General features: G+C 38.0%; 1 protein-coding gene across 4 annotated transcripts in view; it reads left to right on the top strand.

Moving 5' to 3' along the window:
• The window catches only part of ST6GALNAC3 (ST6 N-acetylgalactosaminide alpha-2,6-sialyltransferase 3), a 533,022-nt gene that overhangs the window by 328,754 nt on the left and 183,202 nt on the right, over positions 1-21,066 (top strand). For all 4 annotated transcript variants that reach the window (XM_078451774.2, XM_081796419.1, XM_078451775.2 and 1 more), the window contains exon 3: positions 3,226-3,635. In XM_078451774.2, coding sequence (XP_078307900.1) covers positions 3,226-3,635 — 410 coding nt within the window. The remainder of the gene's footprint in view (positions 1-3,225; positions 3,636-21,066) is intronic.

The raw sequence follows: 21,066 nt of genomic DNA, 5'->3' as shown, positions 1-21,066 counted from the left end.
AAAGGAGACATTTCATAAATGGACCTTTGTGGATTCAACAAGTCAAGTTTGTTTTCAAAACCCTTAATTTTGATATTAAATACTTTTGTCCACCCAGCATGTTTCACAGGTGCACAATAAAAACTAAAAGAAGTACAGTTAACTTAATAAATGCTAGCATCCAAAACACAAGGATGGTCATCAAAGCAGTTTCATAACAGAAAAAAAAATCAGATAATAGCTAAATACCCAGTGGTGGGCAAACAGGTACATTATGGTATGCCCACAAAATGGAATATTGTGTTGACATTAAAAATATCTCTAAGACTGTTTACTGGCATGGGAGAGTTTAATGATGTGAAATTAAATGAAAAACAAAGGTTGCCAAATTTTATAAATGATATTTCTCAATCTGTCTAAAATAATGTATCTAGAAAGAAAAAAATACCACAAAATATTGTAGCAATTGTCAAGTGGCAGAAATATGGAGAGTTTTTTATTTTATCTATTTATTTCAAGTTTTCTACGATGAGCCCATATTATTTCAATAATCAGGAAAAAATAAGTGTTTAAAGGAGTTTGAGTAGTTCTATTACAACGTTAGCTGTGGGACTCTGTGTTCAAGGCATCTCAAATCTAACAGAGCTGGAAATGTGCTCATTTTCCTCCTCTGATCCTGTGCTTTTCCTCAAGCCTTTGCCTTCTTTTTTTTTTTAACGTTTATTTATTTTTGAGACAGAGAGAGACAGAGCATGAACGGGGGAGGGGCAGAGAGAGAGAGGGAGACACAGAATCGGAAGCAGGCTCCAGGCTCTGGGCCATCAGCCCAGAGCCCGACGCGGGGCTCAAACTCACGGACCGCGAGATTGTGACCTGAGCCGAAGTCGGACGCTTAACCGACTGAGCCACCCAGGCGCCCCAAGCCTTTGGCTTCTTATTTAAAGCCAGTTCCAATCTTCCAGTTGCTTAGGCTAAAAATCTGAAGTTCTCCTTGATTCGTCTCTATCTCTCAGATCTCGTATTCCATCTACCGGTCAACCCAATTGGCTCTACCTTCAGAATATGGCCAGCGTGTGGCCAGCGTCTTGCTACCTCCTCTGCTACCTGATGTCGTCCAAGCCACCATCATGCCACACACCATGCCATGATTGTGGCCAGCAGTCTTGTCTCCTCTTTGTCAGTTTTCCGCATAGCAGCCAATGCTGTTAAAATACAATGCAGATCAGCCACTCCCCCATTCAGAGCCTTTCAAAGATTCCTAAGTAAAAGGGCCTACATGATGTCTCCCTGGTCATCTCTCTGACCCCAGTACCCACTAGCTCTCTACAATGCTCTGCCAGGCCACACTGCTCTCTTCCTTGTTCCTCTCCTACCTGCCATGGGGGTGTTTGTAGTGGCTTTTGGTTTTGCTTTGCAGGAATATTCCCCCCACCCAAATCCGCAAAGCCAGCCCTCTTACTTTCTTCAAGTCTTTCTTCAAATATCATTCCCCACCCACCCCTAGACCTTTTCTGATCCTTCCACTAACACACACACACACACACACAAGCATTCTAACCCCCTTCCTTGCTTTAATTTTCTTTATTTAGCACCTGTCTTCATCTATCATATTATATACTATGCTGATTCATTTATTACCTTTCTCCTCCCCAGTTCAATGTAAGATCTATGAGGTCAGGGATTTCTACTTAAGATTTTCACAGCTGAATAAACCCCAACCCCCAGAACATGGTACATCATAGTTGCTCAGTAACTACTTTGGATTCCTACCATTGATAGGAAAGACTTCTTGTTATACAGTTGTGAGGTAATTATGCAGGTGACTTGTCTGAGGTACTTTGCCTCTCCATTTACTCACCTAGATTGAACCTGTTTGTATATTGATAGGTTTCTTGCAGATTATCTTTCTCTTTTCATCTAAATCAACAATTCTCAATGAATTAGAAAAGTCCATTTCTTCCCTAATATCAAGTTCGGTGTTCAGGTTTCCAATAAATTATCTCAATTCAATTGCTTTCATTTCCTAATTTAGTTACTATATACTGAGCTGTAGTAATCCAAGGACTTCTGGGATTAAAATGAAGAAAACATTGCCTCTTACAGAATTTATGGTGTAGTGGACAGACATAATTAAACAATAAAATACAACATAACTCATAAAATAAGAGCAGTACCCAGTGTGAGAAGAGCCAATGACCAATTGGCCAAATAAAAATGAAAATACAGGATCAAATGTCAGATACAAAATGTGGAATCTCATGGAAGGAAGATGAGAAAGATATATATCAACAAAGTGCATTGCTCCTTTATCACTGTTTTAAAAGATAGGATGACTTTTCCTCATGTAGGAGGAAAGTAACAAAAGGAATTTATTTGGTTTGCTCGAGAGGCAGGAGTGCAGGGAATAGTGAAAAGAGCAATGGGTTTAGAGTTAGAAGATCTAGATTTGAATCTAACACTGCAACTTGAATCTCTCATCTGCAAGTTCTGAAAGCTGGTGCTTAACCTCGGAGTCTCTGTTACCTCGTTGGTTTACAACAAGGAGGGTGGTGGTTAGGCCAGCACTAGGGATTATCTCTGTATATCCTTTCCCTGAGTTCTTAAAAGAAACCTTTCTTAATCCATCAAAAATAAGCATAAACACAAAGGCCAGTTAACATGGTGATACAAGGAAATTTTTTAAGGATTTCTGTAAAATTTTTGCTAGCCTGAGACTTGTCTTAAATAGTTCTTGGTTCTGAACAATTTTTCCAGAACCTCATCATTTGCTGAATTTTTCATATTTTCATCAACTGCTATATAACTATTCATACGTATAAGTAAAGTACAGAATTGATGCCTGGATATATTCCCTTTGCATTTCTGTTTTTAGCCACTGTCCTTATTAAAGAGATCAAATCTCCCTATTTCCTCATTTCATTTGAAATTACGGTTTGAAATGAAAAGTCATTATTTAAAATGGAAAACAAATGACTACTTTTCCATTTAATTTTAAACTGACACAAGGGGATAGAAATTATTATTAAATAAAATTATTTCTTAACAATCTGTATTCACTTGTTAAATGGAAGCATGCCCCTAGCTTTATAACCCCTACTGTAGGATCGGTACGTATATTTCAGAAACTCCTACACCCAGCAGCTATGCACAATATCTGAATTTTTTCTTCCCAGAAGAACTTGTTTGGATAGGTGGAACTAACTAATGTACATGTTTCTCCCCCTGTCTTATTTCTCTGTTTTTCAGCCCTTGCAACTGGACTGTGACCTCTGCGCCATAGTGTCAAACTCAGGTCAGATGGCTGGCCAGAAGGTGGGGAATGAGATAGACCAGTCATCCTGCATTTGGAGAATGAACAATGCCCCCACCAAGGGCTATGAAGAAGATGTTGGCCGCATGACAATGATTCGAGTTGTGTCCCATACCAGTGTTCCTCTTTTGCTAAAAAATCCTGACTATTTTTTCAAGGAAGCAAACGCTACTATCTACGTTATTTGGGGCCCTTTCCGCAATATGAGGAAAGACGGCAATGGCATTGTTTACAACATGTTGAAAAAGACTGTTGACATCTACCCGAATGCCCAAATTTACGTGACCACAGAGAAGCGCATGAGTTACTGTGATGGCATTTTTAAGAAGGAAACTGGGAAAGACAGGTGAGTCCTCTGAGAGGCAGCCTCATGTCTTTTGTCTAGCCTTTGTCTTTTTTGCTAGCTCCTTGCTGAGTTCTTTTGCCAGCTATCAAATGAACAGAGTTATTTTTCAAATTGATTGTTCTGTTTTCTTGACTATTATGATTACTTGATGAGCCAGCAGCTAGGCCCCATTTATTCCACCTACACTACATTCTGTTCTCTCCATTTTGATTGGCTTGAGGATCCAAAAAATACTGGATGCTTCCCCAAGATATCTTTAGATTTGTTCTTATTTAGCTCAATTTGCTATTGGTTAAATTGGATGTTAGCCGAAAGGAAGTCTACACATTTTCTGTTTCAAAACAGACATATTAAGGAACTTTAGGACCTAAACTCCTTTGGAAGTTGTGGTAAAAATTTACCTGAGACTACAAGACAGAACAGGCTATTGATTGTCTAATAAGGTTGCACGGCTTCTTGCATGCAAATAGACCCTATGATCGTGAGCACCATAACTTGGTATCTAACAGATATGTTGGTATGTTCAGCAGAATACCATATTGAAATTATGCATTACTGAAAATCATTAACAGTGGATTCTTGAAGAGAAATGAGGTATAAATACCATTTACTCAATTATCCAACAAACCAATTTGCATTTTTCATTACATCCATTTTTTTTCCGTAGCCTTCTATAAAACACCCTTCCCACTTCTTTGTCCTGAGGCCTATTCACCTCATTTTTCTCCCACTCCTTACATCTCCCGTTTCCTCTCTCTGCTCCCTCTTATTCCCTTTTCCCATATAACTCTACTGCCTACCATTTTTTTCTTTCTTTTGAGAAAGGCAACCAGTGTATGAGAGAGAAGTAGAATTATTAGTTCACATTTCTCATTCTAATAAAGAGCCACTGAAGGAAAATATTGAAAACAATTGCAAGAGTTTTAAGTCATGTGTGAATCTTACTTATTCATGTAATACCATGGATAAATTGAGCATTGGCTATAATTCCAATATTAACATTCTGATTTCCTCAAAATGTATCTTTCACTGTTTAATATTATCAAATCTAAGTTTTTAATTACACTGGGGTATGTGCTTGTGGGGGGAAGTTTCTGATATCTCTAGGTGTAATTTGTATGCTGATAATTATTTTAAAACCTTATCTGGACCAATTCTCCTATTGATAATGTAAGTTGAACATAGCATTTTCTATTTCTGAGCACCCAAAATGCACAGCTTCTAATGAATTGCAAGGCAGGAATAACCATAATGCTGGCCCTTTTCCCTGTTAGAGTTTGAAAAAAGAATCCCAATAGTTAGATTTGAATCAGTGTGGAATAAGCGTTCCAAAGAGATAGGCAGGATAAAGGAGTAGGTATGTAGCACAATTCTATATAAATATGACCATCTCAAGGGGGTTGGAAATTTCTGGTCTCTCATTAGCCCAGAGCAATGCAATTAATTAGATATATTTGGTATTTCATTAGTCATAGTCAGCCCTCAGGGTATCCCCCAGTCATAACTATATGCCCTAGAATCATTTGGGGCTATCAGAGAAGCACTCAGCATGCCGTATGCTCCTGTGTATTTATATCATGTTGGCTTTTGCTGTGAGCTTTCAGTGAGACGGCACACTGTCAAAGATATGTGGATTGTACAGCAAGCATTGGGAGAGAATAGCTTTGGAGGATTCATTTTCCTACTGGCTGTGATGAGAAAAGCTATTTGTATAGTAGGAAAGAGCTTGCTTGGTCAAATTAATGTCCAGGTATCATTCATTTGGTAAAGTTACCAAAATAAAAGTAGGGAGGAAGAAAGCCAAATTGATTTTATAATGCTTCCTTCTGTTTTCCTCACCAAGTCTATTCATGTCTGGTTGCATCATAGAGTCCTGCAACCAGACTGAAAGAGACAACTGTGCTAGTATTTGAGAAATGAGCAGAATGGATGGTTTTGGTAAAATCTGGTTGGATGGCAAAAGGTTGACCAAAATGACTTCAAAGGCTGTTATGTGCTCTATAATTTAAATCTGTATCCTAACTTTAGCTGTGTGGATTTTATTGTCTAAGGATTTCCCATAGTGATCTGATATTCATTGCAAAATTTCAAACAAGGATATTTTTTTAAACTTTTTATGAAGGAAAACGTCAAAATTATAAAGTAGAGAGACTAGTGGTGTAATGAACCTCTGTATACTCACTGTTTGGGTTGAATAACTATTAACTCGTGGCCAATATTGTTTCATCTATATCCCTACACGCTTTCTCCCTCCCCAAGGATTATTAAGAAGCAAGTGCCAGACATCATGTTATTTTGTTCATTAACATTTCAGCATGTATCTCTAAAAGATAAAGATTCTTAAAAATAAGTACAATGCCATTGTCCTACATAAAAACCAGCAATATTTCTTTAATAACATTATATAGTTTGTTTTCAAACTTTTCCAATAATCTTATTAATATTTTTAAAATTTAATTCAGATTAGGATTAATTAGCATTAAGGTCCATACACTGTTCAAATCAGGATTAGCATAAGATCTATACATTACAACTAATTGATATGTCCCCTATATTTCTCTTAATCAATATCTCTCTCCCCCATTATTGAAAAAAAACTAGTCATTTGTACTATACAGTATTCTACAACCTAATTTTTGCTAATTGCACCCTCCCATGGGGCTTTTTGTATATTGGTATTACTATAGTGAGGCTTTACTGGATTCAGGCCATATTTTCTTCTTACCAAGACCATTAGGTGGTACTTCTATCAGCAGGTATACTGACCAGTTTTCTCCATTTACGTTAGCAGTCATTAACGATCATTGTCTAGATTCAGTAGTTCATTAGAGGTTGTGAAATGGTGATATTTCATGTTTTCATTTATATTAGCTGAAACTTTATAAAGAGAAACTTGTCCTTGTTAACTTTTTTTTTAAACCAAGAGATAGAAGATAGGACCAATCCTTTTTCTTTATCAGTTCTAAGGCACTGGTTCCCTAGCATCCTCCAAGAGTGACCAGTTAGTTTATTATTGTCAATGTCTACATATTGACATATATTTAACTATATTTGGAATATTTTGATTTATTAGAATTATGTCTTTACGCTCAAAGTGTCCTACTTTGTGCCATGGGAACCTCTTCAAATTAGTTTTGGAGTCCTTTTGACATGCCTTTAGTAATTTTGGATAGCTTCTTTGATTCCTGGTATTACAGGTTGATTTAGGCTCTTCTTATACAGATTCTGATGCAAAGCTAGATCCAGACATTTATCCAAAGAACTTTGGTCCTTTTAGTATTTAAGATAGCAAAATCTTGGTGCTACATGTGCGCATTGCCGCTAGGTTTGTCTTTGTTTCTTGGCCTTTTCATTGGACAAAGCTAGTGTAGAAACAATGCCTATATTGTTCAAAGATAAAATCATCATGATTTCAAACTGAAACTTCCGATTCAGATTCAGGGCTATCATGTTTTAATTTTACCTCATGTATCTTACATGTGTTTCTCCTTTTTGCCATGTTGGCAATCACAGGCCCTAGAGACACCAATGTAATTACTCATCTGTTTCATTCCACAACATACACACAACACTCTTAGAATAACATCACAACCAGCAATATTATTAGTCAGCATTTTCAGATTCTTTTACATCAAAGAAGACACATTAATGCCAAGCATTCATGGGGGTCCATGCTCACAAAATGTGTGTTACTTATACCCTAACAAAAGTTTTAAATATTTTTCTCCTAAGTAAATAGGAATATGGCCAGTGGATATGTCATTGCAGACATGAGGGAGTAATGAAGAAGGACCTCAGTTTAATTTGACTTTTGTTGTACAGCTATTTTGGTTGATTTGCCTGAACTTACTGGAACTTTTTAGCAAGTGCTCATTTTCTTCATCAGGTTTTTAACAGAGAGGTTATGTCACCATTATGATGTATAATTTATAGAATCTAAAAAAATTGTGTCCCTAGTAGTTAAAATGATTCATGGTAGGAAAATGACTAAATGGAGTTTCTCAAAGAAAAAATTTGACTCTGAGCTTGCTTCTTCAAATTGTCAAAATCTTTTTAAAGAAGTATAAACCTCTCTCCCACGTAAGGTGGGCATCTTTTCATTTTGTCCACTGCTTTTCTTTTTTTTTTTTTAATTTGTCTTAAGGGATTCTTCATTGTGGAAACGTGAAGTAGTAAAAGAAATGTATATAGTGTTAAGTTTCTTAGAATAAGTTTAGACCAACTCATAAGCATATTGGAATACTTTTTTCAAACCAAATGAAATTTAATTTGCTTCCTTATCAGTTACTGACTAAAATTATTTGGCTTGTCACTTAGAAAAGAGTGACCTTATGGGAAAGGCTGAGAAAAAGAAAGAGAAGGCAGCTTGTCTTTTCTCTCTTCATCTTCTGGGGCCCAGTTTTCTTTGGAATTCTAGGTCTTTCGGACAGTGGTCACCTTTACATTTTCACTTAACCAAATATTTTTCTAGGAAACAACCTTCAACAAACCAGAAAACTTTGGAATTAAAAGGTCCTATATTCAAAATAAACTGGACCCAAATGGATCTTTCTTCCCTCTTTGAATGATTGGTATGCATAAATAACATTAGCCTGCTGACATTTACACATTTGCATTAATACATCTTAAGACTGAAATACCCTCGAGGTGATGTCAGGCTGACGGTGGCACATGGCGCCACACTCAGCATCGGAAGAATGCGATTATGTGCCTGGCCATGTACTGACACAAAATGAATGTGAACTCTCCTGGAGAAGCAGCAGAGAGCCAGTGGGAGATATTCTTCTTACCTGTAGGCAGGTGGGCAGTTGCAGCTTGCCTCCCACTTTAGAAATACATTGGCAAATGCAAGCACATTATTTAATTAAGTAATAATTGAGAAAGCTATAGTCCCCATTAAAAACGCAAAGCTAATTTAGGGCTGATAAAGGGCCCTGAGCTGCCCTAAATAGGTCTTAATTAGCTGGCACCAATGTGGCTCCGCCTTCAGGGATGGATGAAATTAATGAAAGCTAGCAGCAAATAGATCAATGTTTTAAGATGTTACTGCCTCAGGTGCAGAGGTTGAGAAGGGAGGGAGTTACTTTTAAGGATTGTTTAGGAAACAGGATGCACAAAAGTCACTTTCAGAAAACACTATCAAAATGGCAAACTGATTCGTAAATATCAAGATGGCTGCCATGTTTATTATTTGCCAGCATGTTCCATCCTTTCCCACTCCATCCTAAGGAGAGAAAAAGAAATCAGTGAGGTGTCATTTCTCACTGCCTTCTGTTGGAGACAGGTTTGTCATCTGGCATGGTTTTAAGTACAGCCTGGGTTTTGCTATTTCAGCTTGGCCATTTTGAAAGTTTCTTAGGATTAAGTTGGCTCACATCCCTTAGGTTTGCAAACCCTTAGTGGCTTCTAGAGTGGGAAGAAGTTTTAAGCCCCTTCGCCCTGAGAATTTGGGAACTCTCTGAGAGTCCTTTCCATTGGGTTACAAGGCAGGTAAGCTGCCTCAAGAAAAGGAGGACAGCAAGGGGCAGGGGCAAAAACAAAATCAAAATAGAAGAAAAAACTGTGCTAGCCTGAGAGTTGGCCACAAGGCACCGAAATGTGCCTAATTCACCCAAACTAGTACTGTTTTCTACCTGGACTCTGAAAACAAAGATGTCTAGTTATTCATAACTCAGAATAAATAATAGGTATAACTCCAGGAAATCCTGGACCAACAGAAAATAGGCAAAGTGGAAAGATTCTTGGACTGAAAGGCTGGGCACAGTATTAAAAATAGTATTTTTCTTTTTTTCTTTTCTTCCTTTTTGAAGATGGTCTTTGAAAATTCAGCATCTCAGCACTTTTTCAAGAGCAACGTTGACACACCTCTGTTAAAATGAATTAATGTTCCCATCCCAGCTGATATATTTGGCAGGAACAGTAAGTTCACATAGCAGTCATGGGCAGACCCACAGGACTCCTGAGTCAAAAAGTATAATAAGGCATCCAGGGCTCTGTTTTCATGCTAACAAGCATTGGGAAACAAGGGATTTTGTTTTTCCCATTATTCATGATGGCATCCAATGACCTACATTAGGCTTCTTCTATAATACACATCACTGAAAATTAAAAATTCAATAAAAGAGGGAGAAGAATCTATTTTAATAATGGGAGAATGCTTGAAGGGATGTTTGTAATTTATCAAGCTATCAGTACCAACCTGCCATGTGCTTAAAAACAGACACATGTGTGCACACATACACAGAGTGAACACTGATATATTTGACAAGACAGCTTAGTTGAGGATTAAAACAAGAGAAACAGCTAAGATTCAGTGACCATATTTTTAAAGGGAAGGCTGTGCAGACTAATGATATTGCAGAAATCAAGACTTGCAACCAGTGTACTTGGGGAAATAAGTTCTCCTGGGCCTTAGGATATGACTTGACAGAATAGCTAGATACATGGCCAGATTATACTGTAGAGAAAGAAAGTCCCAATAGACACTTACGCTGAACATGCCCTCGATATAAAGGCCTTTGAACACCGCAGAGGGTGTGAAACAGAGACAAATAGGCTTCAAATTAGAAACCCCACTAGAATATATCTACACTTTTAAACTTTATAAGGGCTTTGGAGGTTTTTAACTTCTCTTGTTTGTTTGTTTGTTTGTTTGTTTGAAGTCATCTATCTCTTAAGCTCGTTTACTCCTCTCCCATAATTTGGATTTCTACTCTCCTTTGATATTTTTTTCCAATCATCTCTGTCTCTCTTCAAGTTTAGGTTAAAGTCAAAATTAAGAATGGTTATATATTTGTTTATTAAAAAAACATATGAACCAGGAGCGGTCTCTTTTCTTTTTCCTTAATTGTTGCAAGCCTAGACTCTCAAGACAGAGTTGATTGTTTTGAGACTTTTCATGCTATACTATATCCATCTGGGCGACTAGATTTTTAATTGCTTGGACAACCATTTCAAGGTAAAAATAGTGTGTAAGATGTTGTAGGGGCTCTACGAGTGCCTGTAGAATTGAATTTTTTGCTTCTCTGCAAACAAAAACAAGAGACTTATCAGGTGTGGTATTATAGACCTTCTAAATGGGCTTCCCTCTTTAGCTCTTTTTCTCAGAAAAAGAATGGGTCCTCTAGATCAATAGTCTCTTTCTTTCTTTCTTTCTTTCTTTCTTTCTTTCTTTCTTTCTCTTTCAACACAGTACTTTCAAACTTAAGTGTGCATATAGTCTCCTGACCTGATTCAGGTGATTTTGAGTGGAGCCTGAGAATTTGCATTTTGAAGAAGTTGCCAGGCCAGGCCAGGACTGTTAATCTGAAGATGATACTGCAAATTGTGCTATTGTAGATTGCTTTGATTGAAGGATAAGACCACATTTCATTGATCCTTGAGCCAGAGAAATACGGAAGTGAAGAATAGCTATTTCCCAAATACCTTCGTAATCTGCTTGTAGTTGAATCCCAATTTTGTGACTATGCTCTGTTTCTGGCCAGTTAAGTGTGGTGACCATCTTAAGTTGAATCTTAAATCCTTAAGAATTCAACGATTTATCTGACCTTACCATGCTTAATTTATCCATTTCTCTCATTGACGACACACCTCATAAGGACAGGGACTGTACCCAGCTCCATTTTGTTCTCAGACCTACCATGGTGGTGGTTTGCCACCAAAATACCAAATGTATTGTTTTCACTCTACTTCTATCAGCTAAATGGCCCAGAGATATTTCAGGTTTCCTTGAAATGACCTCAGCAATAACTCGTCTTCTTTGTTCTGTCATTATCACTACCAATGGTGCAGTGTAGGCCTTGTTTGCCTCTCACACGGTGACAGCTAACCCGACCTTGACTAACACAGCTTTGCAGACTTTGTTCCCTCTGCCTAAATTGTACTTCCTCCCATCACCATGCACACAAATGCATCCTTTATGACCAAATCAAATGTTACCTCTTCCATGAAGCCTTTTATAATATCTCTAATTAGGACTCATATTTCCTCCTCAGAAAATCCATAGCATTTGGACTTTTTAAAAATGGAAATCATCACTCCCTACCATGCGTTATTGCCATTTATGTCTAATCTCTTTAGGCAGTCCATAAACTCTTTGAGGGAATATCAACTCTTATGTATTAGTTTCCCTAGCACCTGATATAATATTTGACTCTGAAGGGATAACTAGATGAGCAAATGAGCACAAAAAATAATAACTGGTAGTGTGGTTTTTTTTTTTAAGTCTTCAAGTCCCTTTGCCACTCTTTGAAATACTTGTGAATTTCCAAACACTTTTCTTCAGTATATAGGGGTCACTGTAATACAACGAGGCAAGTTCCAGGATTGTGTTTTGATAGAAAAGTTTCCACAGTTCTATTCAGACAGACTACCCCTTGCTCTGCCTTACCAAAGGTTGGCAAATCTATTACCTTCTCTAGGAATTTTGTGTGACTGGGCACTGGGTTTTTAATAAGTCACTGACAGAGCCATTCCTCAAATACAGGTTTCCATTTTAGTTGCACATCAGTGGAAAAGCAGGTTCCGAGACTTCACTCACAATTCTGTTAGCTGTCAGTTGCCTGGTGAAAAATCAGTTCCTAGTACCCACACCTAGGGTTACACTCTTGGGCTCTAGGAAGCAAATACAACAACCAACCATCACAGAAGGCAGGGGACAAAAGACCAAGTAAAGGAGAACTGATCACCACCCAACTTTATCTTTTAATTATCTCCCACAGAACATTTTCTTCTTTGATAACAAAGAAAGTGAATTGCCTTACTGAGAATTCTTTTTAAACCACTGCATGAATGGTTGGTGAATTTGTACATGGATTTAGAGGAAACTTAACGAAAGTGTTTTGACATAGTTCAGATCCTGTCACTCTTCCACTCAAAACCCTGCTATAGCCCCCTATATCCCTTAAAGTACAAGCACAAGTTTTTACAGTGATTTACAATTACCTTTAGGGTGATCTGACCCCTTGTAGCCTCACTGACCTTCATTTATGAAACTTCCTTTGTGCTCACTCCGCTCCAGCCACACACACTTCCTAGCTGCACCTCACCCACGATCGGCATGCTCCCTCCTTTAGCCTCTACTTTAGCTCTCTGTGGGATGACCCTTCCTCCCCATATACTGCATGATTCACTTCATCATCTCCTTCAATCCTTTTCTCATTTGTCATCCAGTCAATAAATCTAACATAATGTCACTTAAGATTGAAATCCTACTTTCCATAACCAGCACTCCCACCTATCCTTACCTTGTTCTACTTTCTTCTTTTCCCCCATAGCGTTGTTTCCTTCTAACATTCTATAGAATATGCTTCTTTATTTTATCCTTTATCATTTGTCTGACTCCCCCACTAGGATAGAAGTTTTTTAAGCCAGGGATCATTGTCTATTTTTGTCACTGATAAATCCCAAACACCTAGAACAGTGTATAGCACAGAATACATATTTAATATTTGCTGAATGAATGACCAAGAGAGGGGAAAAACAATCACATAAATAAAGGATCGAGGCAAACTTGCATAGCTTATCTTGCGGGGTCTACCAAAGTTCAGCTTAAAAAGAAGAAAATACATACTTTCGAAAACTATGCAATTAAGGTAGGAGTAAGGCCATTTGTTCTGTTGCTCTACAGAATGTTACCAGCGTGATAGCCCTCTGTTTCAAAGAGATCATCATGTCACTCAAGGAATGGTCTGACCGAGTTTTTATTCTTTAGCACTTGGACCAGCTTAAACAGAATTGACCAAATTAACTCATTTCTTTAGCACACGGCAGAAACAGCAACAATCTTTGACTCTTACTTGATTTGGTAGGAAGGTGGATCCCGAATGTGAGCTGACATCGGAATCGCCTGGAGGGACTGCTTAAAACTGACTGCTAGACCCATCCTGAGAGTTTGTGCGTTGTTGGTTTCGGGGGCAATGCCACAGCGTTTGTGTTTCTAACAAATTCCCAGGTAGTGCTATTGCTGTTGTCCTAGGACCGCACTTTGAAACCCACTGTGGTAGAGAAAGAGTCTAAGATATCAGGAATTATATTCAATTATTTTGAAAACCTTTGGTTTTATAATCTTTATACTATTGGTGCAGTATTATGTGAACACCTAAAGTGATTTTTATTATGATATTTTTAATGATGAGAATTTTTTAACCTTCTGTGAAAATCCAGCTACAGCTCTGTCATTTTATTCTTCACTTTCTTAAGATCTTGCTCCTCTGTAATCATGCCAGATGGTGTTACTCATTAGCTTATGAGGAAAGGCTGCTTTATCATTCTAGACAGAGAGACAAATCATTCCGTTCTCCAACTTTGAGTCAAGAATCAACATTTGGGTGTATGTTCAACCTTCTATTTGCTTTACAATTTTGCTCATTAGGTATTTATTACCCTGACAATCATGAACTAGTCATTATCCCTCTGTCAAGTATTTCTTTCAAATTATATTCATTTAACGTTCATATTGGCACTGTTTGACAACTGCCATCATCACAGCATTACCTCCACTAATATGTGATTTCCCTTTTGCCTGAATTATCCGGGTAAGGTGGTTATCTTGGAAGTATATCCATAAAATTAAGACACTGGATAACATTCCGTTCTCTGACTTCCCATGTTCCAAATGGATAATTGGGACAATTGGCATTGGTGATTTGTGAGAAACAATAAAACTTGAGGGGGAGAAAAAGTAGCATTATGACCAAAATCACTGCATTCTTTTCATTCATTGTATGTTTTTCTTAGGAAGAAAACACAATGAGGAAAACATAGGATTGAAAGAAAAGTGTTAAAAAACAAAGCCAAACCTCAAATACTTAGCAAGACACTGGCAGGGTAGACAGGGACCTTCATACCATGGGAAGTGGAGAACTAGTTAGAATTCGGGATCCAAAAAAATATATACCTGAGGCATTAAATTCTTGTAACAAAAAACATTTATAATTTTCACTAAAAGGATAATTTAAATTATTACTAGATAATTCATGCAAAGACACAATGACAGGAATATTTGTAATGGTCTCCTGATGCAAACAGTTTGTTTATTGTCCCTGAGAATGTTTCCCTATACCATAGCAATATTGAACATGTCAAATTTTCTTGAACTTTTGTTGAGCAGAGAGCAGGGAAAAGAGAAGGGGACAGACATAGTGGAAGACTTCTGGGAGGGATTGTCAATCTGTCTTAATTCTTCTAGTTGACAGTAGATACTTGAGCATTATATCTTTCTTAAGTACAGTGTTAATATCCTTGTGGTGAAATGAATATTCCACAGCCTACATGTATCATTGTGGAGGGGCAAGAGCTCTGAAGGTAAATGCAAGATGAAAAAGGTTGCTATTTCAAGGTGACTTTTGCACTACCTATTCTGTATTTGTTTTTTTTTAATGTTTATTTTATTATTTTTGAGAGAGAGAGAGTGCAAGTGGGGGAGGGACAGAGAGAGAGGGGAATAGAGGATCCGAAGCAGGAGGACCCTATGTGGGGCTCTAAAGAGCAAAGAGCCCGATGCGGTGCTCTAACTCACAAACCATGAGTGAGATCATGACCTGAGCCTAAGTCAGATGCTTTACTGACTGAGCCACCCAGGTGCTCCTCTATTCTGTATTTCTAATGTGTTGTGTAGCCTTTAACAAATACAGTCATGTTTACTTGGGAGTGCATTATATTTTCCCCTGTCAGTGGAGCACATTTCACTTACATGATTATAATTAATTTGCTCTTTATCTCCTCTTTATCTTTACTTCACTCATAACTCATCTGATAGTTCACCATCCCACCCTGATTAGAAGAGAAGACCCTTCCAACGACTGAACCATTGGCAATTTTGTCACCTGGAAAGAATTACGAAAAACAGAAATGCCTGCCTAACTGGTTCATCATATTTTCCTTAGCAGGTGGATTCTTGGTGGGCAGAGTGTGTTTCTGGTGTTTTTGCTGCCAAGCACGTTGAGGGTGTTCAGTAAATATTAAATAATAAGAAGAATTTCCTAATTAAGATGAACATTTTTCTATATTAAGCAGATGGTGCTCAATAGGAGTAGCCCATTATTTACAAGTATGACACAAGGTGCTGGCAATTGTCTAGGAAACGTGGCTCTCACTTCAGATGCTGATTATATATGTTAAAGCAAACTTTTATGCCAAACAGCTTGATCAATATTAGTTAATGTTTGTGATAAAAACTGTGAATGGAGGTGGACTTTGTGTGTGTGTGTGTGTGTGTGTGTGTGTGTGTAATTCTACTGTTTTGATTATTAATATTGACTTCAACTATAAAAGTATTTCTTGCTATTTGCTGCAAGACATCTTTTGGCAAATCAGTGTATATCCTATTTTATCCCATAGGCTCACCATTTGATTTGAATTCTTGTGATTGCCTGATTTCTAAAGAAATTTTTCTTCCAAGTCCTTTTAGTATCTCTTTCTGGTTTCTAAAACTAGATGTGAACACCTCCATGGTATTTGCAATGCTTATATTAGTAGCTGAAACCTCAGTGGAACTGAGGAGAGTTAATTAGGCATTCCCAAAATACACATCATTTTATGATTTTGCAGATCACCCCAATGGAAATAACAGTCTAATTTCGTCAAGTCATGTAAATTACAGTAAGAGGGATGATGAGAGTAGGCAATTCTCGGCTCTTGGAGAAGTTAATTTTGTTGTCAGCACACACATCTCCAAAAATCACAAACCACAGGCAGAACTTTCTAGCTCAAGTGAGATTCGGTGATCATATACTATTTCTACTTCTAACGTCTGCCTTCTATAAAGGGTCTATGCAAATAAGGGCTTTCAAGGATGTAAAACTGGCAGCTTCCTCTACTAGGAGCTTAGGGAGCAGCTGCCTTGCTTTCTCATAAAGGATTGCAAACATCCTGTTTACTAACATACACCCACACGCCCTCACCCACTACACTCACACCAAGCTATTCTATTCAGGCAGAGTTTTTATTTTGGTTTGAGATAGGCAGCACAGACGTGTTTAAGTCTTTTACAAACATTTCATTCATTCTTTGAGCACATATTCCCTGGGTGCTAACTAGGTGTCAGACATTGCCCTAGACACGGGGAATACACTGATACTTTGAAACATACTCTCTAGTTTTATTGGGAACTCATCAGAGGTTCTGGCATGTGTTGGCAGGTTCTTTGCATCCGGTCTCACCTCCTTATTTTTAATATTTATAAATCATGCTCATCAGGCTGTCAGCAGGTAGGAAATGAAAGTAGTTGAGAAACCCCTGCCAAGACAGAACAAATCCCAGAGTGAACTAAAAATATGTTGACCGCAAGGATGTGAGGCAAACCAAGATGTGTTCCCGAAGCAGCAAAAATTACTGTTGTGCCAAAGTCCAAGCTTTACCTCGTTGTCAGATAATCAGTGGGCTAGAGATTTCACCTGGACTCTCCACAAGCCCTGTTAAGAAATAATGACCATGGGGGCGCCTGGATGGCGCAGTCGGTTAAGCGTCCGACTTCAGCCAGGTCACAATCTCGCGGTCCGTGAGTTCGAGCCCCGCGTCAGGCTCTGGGCTGATGGCTCGGAGCCTGGAGCCTGTTTCCGATTCTGTGTCTCCCTCTCTCTCTCTGCCCCTCCCCCGTTCATGCTCTGTCTCTCTCTGTCCCAAAAATAAATAAAAAAAAAAAAAAAAAAAAAAAAAGAAATAATGACCATGTGCTTTCTACAAGCCTGGAGTCTACCCAGAACATGAGCTCATAAATATGTTAGCTAAAGTAAGGCTTATGATAATATAGAAGATGAATCATCTCCCTATTTTGAAAAACATGTATTCTGTAACTTAGTACATCTGGAGTCCTCCCAGAGACCTCTATGATTTTGCGCTCTCATTTTCTTTAGGTTTTGATTCAAATGTTGCCTTGTCAGAGAGCCCTTCTTTGACAACATCCTCCATTTGGCCCCCTCCCCACAGCCTGCTTACCAAACTTTATTGTTCCTTCTGTCACTTATCATGGCCTGACGCATCATGTGTTTGCTCTTCTCCATCTTCCCCCTACCTGACTGTAAGCACCAGGAGATCAGGACTGCATATTACCCCGTGCTATATCTCTACCCCCTCAAGTAGCACCTACCACATAGTGACGCTCACTACCCAGTTGCTGAGTGGATGACATAAGTCTGTTTGGAATTGTTAGTTTCTTACTTTAAGAACCAATATTCGTCAAGAACTTTCAGGGTTGGACTGGAACTTAGAAATCTCTATCCCAGTCTGTCCCGACATTTTTCATACCAATATTCCTTTGTGTGATTTTACCCCTACAGGCTTTATGCTTTGAAAAATGTGATCCTTAAAAAAAAAACCAACCTATATTTTTTAAGTAGTATTCATTTTTCCATCTACATAAATCTGAAAAAAATATAACTGCCATCAGAAATTCTGATAACCAGAGGTGATACAGTTCCAGCTGAAAACCAAAACTGTAGATGTGTCCGTGACTTTGAATTGGATAAATAAATGATTCCTTTTTGACATTTCAGAATTTTATACATAGCTCAATAATGTCTATTGCCAACTTCGTGATCTCCTTATGAGAGATCACAGTAAGGAAATTCCAAAATGAGCCCAACACACATCTCATGGGTGGGAAACCTAAGACTGGGCTAGCTTTAATGACTTTCTCAAGTCACCTCTTATGACACCTCTTATGGTAGCAGAGCTTCTATCACAGGGTCTTCTGAATCCTCCTTTAGTGCTGTGTGGCACACACGGTCTGTGTGGCTTCCCCACCGCTGAATTGAGCACCAGCTGCAGCAGTATTTCTCAACTATATTCTGTGGACCACCTGTTTCAGAATCTTCTGGAATGTCTTGATAAAAACAGCTCCTCAGTCCTATAGATACATAATCTCTGGGAATAGAACCTGTGTTTTAATCAGTTCCTCAGGTGAAGACACATTACTAATGTCTGAGGACAAGCCACCTATTGTGTGCCAGGACTCTTGCTTCTCCTCCATTTGAATGGAAAAATAAAATATTCAAACCTTATCACCAAAATATATGAGTAGATATTTGTTGAACACTTTGACCAATAGCCTTTATTTATTTATTTGTTTATTTTTATTTAAAAAATTTTTTTAGTTTATTTATTTATTTTGAGAGAGACAGAGACAGCGTGAGTGGGGGAAGGGCAGAGAGAGAGGGAGAGAGAATCCCGAGCAGGCTCCATGCTGTCAGCGCAGAGCCTGACACGGGGCTTGAACTCACGAAACCGTGAGATCATTACCTGAGCCAAAACCAAGAGTCAGACGCTCAACTGACTGAGCCACCCAGGTGCCTCGACCAATAGCTTTTCTTGGAGAGGGGCACTGGGCCATGCGAAAATCTGTTTCCCTTTACCATCAAGTTAGATAATAAACTAAGAGCTACTTTGAAGTTTTGGATTCCAGTCTAACTGGTTCATTAATTTCTTCACTAACCTTGTAAAGTGCAAGGTGCCCAGGATTCAGAGATAATGGAACAGCCCTAGTGAAGTTGGAGGAGACATAGTGAAGTTGGTTTCGGAGGACTGCAGGGAACCCTGAGGGGCTTGTGATGCCTCTGTATAAGGCCTCGAGACCAACTCACACAACCAGCTAAGGCCAGGTGTTTTCTATGCTGCATTTCTAAGTCCCTTTCCATGCCTCTGGATACCTCTCCAAGTCTGAGACCAAATGGTCTCAGACTTCACCAAAAGAATAACGAGGGGATCTGCGATTTCTCTGAGGTAGTGGTTAAAAAACGAAAACTTTGTTTGATGTTATTATTGTTATTGCTATTGTTTTTAGGTTGCAGGACTCATAATCACTGTTGCATAATCACTGTCCAGTTGCATTACCCTTTACCTTTGTTCTAAGAGATGTCTCCCACTCTTCATCATCTTTGGGGATGAATCATACAGTTCATCAGCATTTTGCTTCTTGACATACAACCTTGAGCAATTCAAAAAATTTCCCAGAAATGGCTTTGTGGGATGTTAATTTAATTCTCTGAATGGTGAAAACTGCTGAAGACATTTTTCAAAGGTTAGGCTATTGAATATTTCATACCATGGAAACTGACTTAAGAAAGACTTGCTACTTAAGGCCACAAAAAAATGAGGGAAAATATACTTGAGAAAACCTTACAAACTAGACCTTCTCAGAAGAATATTAATATATTATTTTTCTCCATCTTGAAATATCCTCAGGCGTGTGTTGAATGAGCTGACTTCATGGTTGTAGTTTTGTTGTTCTTTCCATGTTGCTTTGCAATTCTCCCTGTGGCCATCATATTGATTTGAACATTGTGGTCATCATTCTAGGAAAATGAAGGCATTAATAACTGGGTCTCTGTGGACAGATTGTAATAGAAAACCTTATAAATAATTGCCCACTAATGGGAAAATTGAAAATATGCACTGTATTATAATGGTCATAATGTAATCATTAAAATTACAATTATATGACAATGCAAGAACTCATTATGCGCTAGTTTATCTTTACATAATGTTAATACCTAATGAAAGTGTGACAATTACATCTAATTAAGTTTAACAACATTTCTGCACTTCTTGTAAATGGACTATATTTTGCTTGAAACAGTGTATGTGGAGACATTAGTGAAGCTGAGGTCCATCACTATTATGAATTTTGAACGTGGCCATCAGTCCTACTAGAAACCATAATTTAGTGCCTTTTTGTTAAATGAAGCTTACCAAGGGTAGCTTCATAAAAAGGTTTTTTGGATTGTGTCATTCATGTAGTTGAAGTATCCGTTAACCTTCCTCCTCCCACAAATCTGTGTGTGTGTGCTTGATTAATTTATGTTTTGTCTTTTAGACTTACACTAAAATTTCAAGTCAGAGGGCATTCACTTGGATTTGGGTTATAATAATGGATGGAGTTTGATGTGTTAGTGTCTTGCCATAGATTATCCCATATCCTATCTGTGTCCTACGTGCACTCTGTATTGTTCATTTTTTTTTTTTAATGTGTGAAGTTACAGTGAAAGGAATAACATCTGCTTCCTTTGCTTTGCTGGAATTAACATTTATTTTGTTTATAAATTTAATTTATAAATGTATAACATTATTTAGCCTGGGCCTGGCACATAAAGCATTAGCAAATATTAGTTATTATGATTTATTTTACAGCCATATTATAATATCAAGAGAACAATTCCAAGCTTAGTGTGTCACTTTTCCTCCACTGACAGTTTATTATGTCTTCAGGTAATCATTCAGACTTTTATTATTCCGTTACTTAAAAAAAAAGTTATTATACATATCGTATTGAAAACAGCATGGGACCCTCAATAAGTGATCAGCTATATTCTCCAGAATGGAGTTTTGAGATGCTTGAACCATGGTAGACATTGGCCAAGTCACCAGGGCTTCTACCTGTTCAGGTTTTACTTTCCGAATGATGGACTATGGGTTCCCTCCAGACCCTTGGCCAATG

This window comes from Panthera onca, chromosome C1 (genome assembly GCF_046562875.1).
Source record: "Panthera onca isolate mPanOnc1 chromosome C1, mPanOnc1 haplotype 2, whole genome shotgun sequence".
In the NCBI taxonomy this organism is placed as follows: domain Eukaryota; kingdom Metazoa; phylum Chordata; class Mammalia; order Carnivora; family Felidae; genus Panthera; species Panthera onca.
This window is presented reverse-complemented; position numbering and strand designations above follow the sequence as displayed.